The following is a 7,829-nucleotide window of genomic DNA, read 5'->3' as shown; positions in this document are numbered from 1 at the left end:
GTGATAATACATTCATCGTTTGAGTTTTAATAAAAACTCTTTTATTACTTTGTTATATACAAATAGGTTGTAAGGACAATGTTGAACCCTATTAAAGTGAATTGGATTAACATAGTATTGGTCCCTAGTTGCTTATATGAGGTGATGTCTCCAAGTGACTAGAGTGTGATGCGATTGATGGCAAGTTCAAGTGCCATAGAGTCATAAGAGATGACTAGTCGATCACATAGGCAGACTGTATGGGACACTCTGTCGGGCAGTGTCCGCTTATAGAGTTCTTGTATTTTTTATAAAGCCCAAACGTGGCGAGAGCTACTATAGTATTCTTTTGAGTCAATTCTTTGACTAGAGAATGTTCGCCCAAGGTGGCACAGTTTCTGAGTGACTTTGATTTATGCTCTACGATTTTCGTAACTGAGGTCAAATGGGCATGTTTTGGGTCATGATGAGCTGTGGTTATTCAAAGGGAATAGTGCAATAGGAATTGTCCACCCCCTTGTCAGGGTTATCTTAAATCTCAGGGCCACTCGAGGAGTAGTGAACTGAAAATGCGTGGCCACGCTCGGAAGGTATCTACGGTAGATAATTCCGGTGAGACAGTGACTCTCCAAATCGAGGAAACCACTCAAGATATTATCAAATGCAAGTACGACCTGCAAGACACTTTGCATTGAGTGGGAGATTGTAATAGGATAAGAGAATTGGTGACGCACACTTGTCTCGGACAAGTGAGAGATTGTTGGAGTATGTGTCCTCAACAATAGTGCGATCACATGTTTAAATGTCAAGATAAGAATATGAAAGGGATGATTCATTTATATAGTCAACTGATCAACATTAATCGGTAATATTTTGCTAACTAGAGTTTGACATTACTGTCGTTTGATGGTGGTGATCAGTTGATCCCTTAAGGTCACACCTATAAGACAATTCCCTTAATTGATAAGTTAATTAATTGTATATTGATACAAGTTAATTAACTCCTTAAAAATTGAACAATTTATCTGTGAGTGAGAATTTTTATATCTTATTGTAATTTGATTAAATAAGATTCATTTTAGTAATTGAAATGTTTTCATCACTAAAATTGATTATTGTTTATGAAAAAATTGAGATAAGAATGAATTGTTAATTATGTTTACAAAATGTTGTAGAACATATTAACATAAACCATTTTAAATACTTGTGATCATGAATTACTAACTAATTTGTCATATGTAATTAATTTATTGTGAAATGATATTTATTTGGATAAATATGCATTAAAAATAGATATAGGCATGGTGTGTGACACATGACCTAACAAATGACATTTAACAAAATCACAAACATAAAATGGATATCCATTTTATGTATGGACCGAAATATTGGAGGATTTTAGGTTAGTGGGTGTTTTATTTTAAATTGTTAAAATGAAACGTAATCTTCACCAAAAAATATAGCCTTACATGCCTATGTTTTTAGAGAAGAGAAAAAGGAAAAGGTGAAGGCCATGCATTGGCCTTCTTCACCTCCCATGACCGGCTCCCCCCTCCTCTATAATGAGAGAAAAATGTTTTCATTTTTCCCTCATGCATTTTTATCATTCTCACATGTTTTTTCTTCTTATTCTCTCTAAAAATTGTTTTAGATCTTAAACAATTGTTCAATTAAATTCTAATATTACGTCACATTATTACTAGTGTAGTAATTCAATATTATTAGAATTAATAAGGATATCTAATATATTAATCTAGTTAATTAGTATATTAGCTTTAAGGGTTTTGTTTTGGGTGCAACAAGAGGAGAATCTCTATACTTGAGATTTTTGGAGGATCATCCATAACATTTAAGCTCAAGAACAAATAAGGAAGGTGTCCTTATTTGTGCCCATATTTTCGAACCAAATACAATGTAAGGAACATTGTTTTTCTTTTATCTCTTCTTTTGTTATCCATGCACTAGATCTTAAATCACCTAGTTAAAATGTTAATTAGAACCATATTAGTAATGTCTAATAATAGGTATATGAACCTAACAATCGATTGCACTCACATAGGCAGGTGACGATCTTCGTTCGACACATATGGGCATATTGTCTATGTGATCGGGAATGTTGATCAAGGCAGCTAGTTTGGACAATGCATATCCAAACACGTCTTTTCAAGAGGTGTATACTTCACTTCATAGTCTAAGAACTTTTTGTTGATGTAGTAAATAGCTCTTTCTTCCTTGTCAACTGTTTGGGCTAACATAGCCCCTATTGCAGTATTTGTAACAGTTAGATACAGCGATAAAGGTAGCCCGGCCACGGGTGGGCTTAAAACTGGTGGGGAAGACAATATTTCCTTTATTTTATCAAATGCGGCCTGACATTGGTCATCCCACATAATGTGTTCTCCGACCTTCAGTTGCTTAAACATCGGCTCACAAATCATCGTCAACTTCGCGACAAAACGACTTATGTATTGAACTCTTCCCAGGAAGCCTCGAATTTCTTTCTCGGTCTCGGGATGGGGCATTTCCATAATGGCTTTGATCTTTGATGGGTCCACTTCAATGCCACGGTGGCTAACGATGTGGCCCAAAAGCTTGCCAGAGGTGACCCCGAAAGCACATTTCTGCAGATTCAATCTCATGTTGTACTTCCGCAACCTTTTAAAGAATTTTCATATCGCCCCAAGATGGCCACTACGTTCTCTGGACTTGACGATCATGTCATCAATGTAAACTTCAACTTCATTGTGCATCATATCATGTAGCAATGTCGTTGCTGTTCTCTGGTATGTCACCCCGGCATTTATCAATCCGAAAGGCATTTCTGTGTAACAATAGGTTCCCCATTGTGATGTAAACTCTATCTTATGCATATCTTCCTCATCCATTTTTATCTGATTGTAATCAGCATACTTATCCATGAAGGACAGTAATGCATGATTTGCGGTATTGTCAACCAAGATATCGATGTGAGGTAACGGAAAGTCATCCTTCGGACTAGCTTTGTTCAAATACCGAAAGTCCACGCACACGCGAACTTTAACATCCTTTTTCGGCACTGTCACTACATTGGCGACCCAATCTGAATACTCTGACACTTTGATTAACCCTGCTTTGAACTGTTTATCAATTTATTCTATGACCTTTAAAGACCATTCTCAACGCATTCTGCGTAACTTCTACTTTATTGGTTTAAAACCTGGTTTGATCGGGATTTTATGCTCTGCAATTTCCCTATCAATTCCCGGTATGTCTCTGTAAGACCATGCAAACACATCTTTGAACTCACCCAGACGATCGACAAACCCCTGTTTCTCTGCGGGATCTAAGGTAGTTCCTATCTTATGTTCATGTGGTTCTTCTAAGGTTCCAACATTAATGGTTTCGGTATCTTCGATTATCGAGCTTCTCTGGTCGTATTCCTCGAACCCTTTAACCAATTGTAGAGGTGATTCCACCTCCTCATCTTCTTCATATTGTTCATTCTCGGCTTCATTCTCAATGTCATTACTAAAACAATCATTTTCAAAAATTGAATTGCAATGTAAATAAAACAAGTCGTAAGCAAACTGGTTCATATTATTATTGATTTGAAATTGTGCGAAATACGCTAACATTTGGGCCAACTGATCAGAGGTCAGTGGCGAAATGACAGAAGTACCCGAGACAGGCCCCGAAATACTAGAACTAGGAGAGGGTGCAACAAAAGGAAAGACTGGGGAGGGGGCATCTTCGACACCTGACTCCTTATACTCAATCCTAGGACTCTCATCAGAATCAGACTCAGACTCAGACTCAAACTCGGAATCACCATCTGGCACAAACATTTCTCCTTCTCCAGTTGTCAACTTGAAGAGTAGCCCTCTATTGTCGGTCCATTTGATAGTTTTTCTCCATCCTGAGGTAGTCCTATGAGGATCTATATCGGTGATGAGGGTAGATGGATCGAATGGTTCACTTCTCAGAATCATGCTTACCAAATCTTCGTTTGGCATCAAATTTTTCTTCTCTTCCCTGAAAAGCAGACCAATAGCTTTCCCGTCTTCGAATGGGGCCGGTTTGCTTTTCTCCGGCGCTACTGCAAGCACATTATAGGGAATATAGTACCAATCTCGGAACACTTCGATTCCGGGGACCACTTTCTTCTTCTTCCAATCGTATATGGGCTCGGGAAATTCCAAACATGGCTTTTCCTCCCCGGGCCACACAAAGTATCCATTAAGTGTCAACAGATACGAGTCTATTTTGATTTCCCGGCCTTCGATCGATTTCTTACTCTTTTTCAAGCGACCTTCTTCAGTGGGCTCATATCCAAGCCCAAATGTTGCCCCTTTCGGTACTGGTGGCTTCACCACGAATGTGTTTTCCTTTCGAGGTTACATAGAGAAACCGAAGTATTTCCCGGTTTTGAGGATCACCTCACAGATTCGACTTCCCGTGTATAGGTCCAGCCCAAATATTGACTCGATCATGCTTACAACTTCAAAACCATAAGTATCGTTAGTAGTATTGAGTATCACATTAGAGGTCACGTCTACTCCGGCTACCACGACTGTTGTGGCATTGATAGTGATGGCCCTTCCCTTGAGGGGCATCTTAATCTTTCGATGTAGGGTAGAAGACACGACCCCTACAGCATGGATCCAAGGTCTCCCCAGTAACATGTTGAAAGATGAACCTACATCGATGACTTGGAAACTCACTTTTCTTTTGATTGGCCCAGTTTGAATTAATAGATTAATAAGCCCAGATACCCGATGAACCATTCCATCAAAAGCTCGAACCGTCTGAATAGTTGTAGAAAAGTCCTTCTTGTCGAGGCCCAGAACAAACGCGGTCCTTAGAGGTAGTACATTGACGGCCGACCCATCATCAACAAGGGTCATTAGAATGTGTTTTTGAAGACACATCACGGCGATGTACATGGCCAAGCAATGTTTCGGCCCAATTGGAGGCAGTCTTCATCAGAAAAGGTCACGGCGTTACTGAGTCACGGCTGACTTTGAGCGATCGAGCTGACCATATCTTTTGGAGTCATGTTTCGGGATTGTGGAAACTTTTCCGTTGTTCCAATGGTGGTTCTGGAGTAGGACCAATAGGACTCAGTTTCCCTTGGGCAGTAAGTCTTTCTAGGGCGTATGCATAAGTACACACTATATCAGTGAACGGTCTTGGGCCAGAGCGCTGCGGTTTCTTAGGAGTTCCTCCCGAGAAAATAATTGCTTGAATATGATTGGCAGTAGCCGGGGTCCTTTCCTTAGATGATGAGGTACCTTGGTATCCCTTAGGCTTTTCTGCCTCATTCTTCCGGAAATCATCCTCAATTCTTATCCCGACTCGAATAAGTTCCTTAAACAAGCTAAAGTTATGATATTTGATCTCATTTCGATAGGCGGGTCGAAGATTCTTCACTAACCTATCAACCATTTCGGTTTCATCTGGCTTCTTAACCAACTTCACACTTTCGGCACGCCACCCTTCAAGGAAATCAGTAAATCCTTCCTTTTCTTTTCTGCACCATAACCTCTAGTGTTCTCATGTTGGTCCGGATTTCAACATTATCGGCATAATGCTTACAGAACTCCAATGTGATATCTTTGAATGTAGGGAAGTTATTAAGCTCGAGATTATAGAACCACGCCTTCGGGTGTTCCTCTAAAGATTGGGAAAAGATTTGGGTGAGCATGTCAGTAGGTACTTCCCTTAGTGCCAAGTACTCCTTGTAGGACTTAACATGATGAACTGGGTCTTCTGTGCCCTTAAACATGTCTGTGAGCACAAAATTGGTAGGTAGCTTATCTAGGACTGGAGCATAGACCTTAGCATTCTCATAGTGGATGCTCTCTCCTCAGGAGAGCTTCATCTGGTCTTCAACCAACTTAAGCCTTTTCTCGAATTCAGTAGGTGGAGGAGTCACTGGTTCTTCCATGACGAGCTTGGTTTCAATAACGGTTAAAGGATCCATCACTTGTTCCAAAGTATCATTCATCTTAGTCACTAGAGCTTCCATTGCTTTCTTTCTGGTCAGGGGTGGCCTTTCTACAAGAAAATCCCGAACTAATCAATACTTGAACCAAAACCACCTGCACAGTTTAGGACTCGACCCACAGACTTGACCACTGACTCAAACATGACTCAAAGACTGGCTTAGACCCAGGAAATGAACTAAGTGGCTCACTTGTATGGGGTCTCACGTGGGAAAGAAGGGGTCTTAAACCTAACAACGACTATGACTCGACTCAAACTAACTCATGGACTTAGACCTGACACCGACTCGGTGTCACCAACTCGTGATTGAACCAAACATAGTCCATGGGCCGTAAAAAATGCCTAGTGTGGTCTACATGGGACGTTTTTGGTGATAACTCGGACCAACTAGTTAACATGCATGATTGGGACCCAAGAGTGAGCTTGGGTGACCCAAACTGGATCGTGTTCTAGACCAAACATGGTTCACTTGAACCTTAGACTAGACTAGACATGAATAAACATAGACAACCACAAGCCTAACTAGGCTAGACCTCACCTCACCTGACTGACTCAAACTCTATTCTAGGTTTGGGTTAGGTTCGGAACATGGTTCATTTAAATTTCAAAATCGAAGAGGATTGAATTAAAATGAGCTTTTAAATGGGCAACATGCCGGCTATAAAAGGCTTATTTTGGTTAAAATTTTAATCCTAATTAGGCAGCATTCCGACTTAAAAACAAACTTTTTTTCAAAAGAGGTAAGTTCAATAGTTCGGGTTTGAAAACATGGACTACTATTTTCGAAAATATGGGTTGAACACGACTCAAATTTCGAAAAACAAAACGGGTTTCTATTTTTTTTTAAAACACGATTTTCAAAAAAAATAAAAAATAAAAACAAAAGACTTGACACGGGAATCACCATGAGTGAGTAGTCTCATAGCCAGTGTTAATGGAGGATTAGGGGAATTAATCATGGGGGTAGATCCATACTTAATCTAATATGCTTTCATAAGATTGCTTGCTTGTTGCTTGTTGTAGTCTCAACTTATGCACATGTTATGCTTGATGAATTGCTTGATTGACTACCTTGCAAGAATCTCTTATCTATTCAACAAGACTTGTAAGATATAAACCAACTCAAGGCTTGTTAGACCATGCATATAGTTGAATAGGAAGAAACTAAGCCGACTTGTAGGTGTTGTACAGTCTTGACCGACTCGGCTCCGGGACCCAAATCTTCCTAGGAATTGTAAGACATAAACTAACTCGATTCCACTACAACAATAATTTGCTTGCATCTATGAAAACATGTTTGTATGATCTTCACCATGAATCCTCTATAAACCCATGACACCCTAGTGCCTTAATCAATCGTTTACAAACCCTATTTGTTTACTTGCTTTATTTTGCTTTCATTTCTTTATATTTCATTGTTAAGTAGTTTAGATTGCAAACCTCAAACTCAACCCAATTTGTGACACCCTAAGACATAGTTCTCTACAACCGATAACTTGATTCAATACCCGTCCTTTGGGATCCGACCTTTACTTTCCACTCTACAAAGTGTAGTTAGTTAAGTTTATAAATATTGTTTTGATTGGTTAGCTTAGACGACAAAGTTTTAAATCGAATAAAAAATGGCACCGTTGTCGGGGACGGTGTTCAATTGAATTGTTATTTGTTGTTTTTAGTTGTGTCTTTCTGAACCTTGAGGAAGTCAAACTCCTCAAGGTAGTTTTAATTGTTTTCTAGTTGTTTGCTTTTTGCATGTCTAGGAGATCACAAGGTAGACTTTTCCCTTATTGATCCAAAGATTGTGATGTGACTCATATTTGAGCACATTTAGTCCCCGAATTAACCTCGTTCCCATGCTTTCTAGC

General features: G+C 39.4%; 1 protein-coding gene across 1 annotated transcript; it reads right to left on the bottom strand.

Annotated features, from left to right (window-relative positions):
- Window positions 1–2,648: 2,648 nt before the first annotated feature.
- LOC141617420 (uncharacterized) lies at window positions 2,649–4,862 on the bottom strand. The gene is made up of 4 exons (XM_074434619.1): window positions 4,455–4,862; window positions 3,592–4,343; window positions 3,266–3,486; window positions 2,649–3,085 (listed from the first exon to the last, which is right to left on the bottom strand). Exons 1-4 carry the CDS (start codon window positions 4,860–4,862, stop codon window positions 2,649–2,651), a joined length of 1,818 nt encoding a protein of 605 aa, XP_074290720.1.
- Between the last annotated feature and the right edge of the window lie 2,967 nt (window positions 4,863–7,829).

This window comes from Silene latifolia, chromosome X (assembly GCF_048544455.1).
Source record: "Silene latifolia isolate original U9 population chromosome X, ASM4854445v1, whole genome shotgun sequence".
NCBI classification, from domain to species: Eukaryota; Viridiplantae; Streptophyta; class Magnoliopsida; order Caryophyllales; family Caryophyllaceae; genus Silene; species Silene latifolia.
Note: the sequence above shows the minus strand (reverse complement) of the source record. Positions and strands in the feature narration are given on the sequence as shown.

Bases quoted from the DNA above. Each gene is read 5' to 3' on its own strand.
- LOC141617420 (XM_074434619.1), bottom strand. From the start codon at position 4,862: ATGACCCTTGTTGATGATGGGTCGGCCGTCAATGTACTACCTCTAAGG. The intron at 4,344-4,454 runs GTAAGCATGATC...TAACCTCGAAAG, and splicing joins ATACTTATGGTTTTGAAGTT to GAAAACACATTCGTGGTGAA. The intron at 3,487-3,591 runs GTTAGCGTATTT...TGATTGTTTTAG, and splicing joins TCTGATCAGTTGGCCCAAAT to TAATGACATTGAGAATGAAG.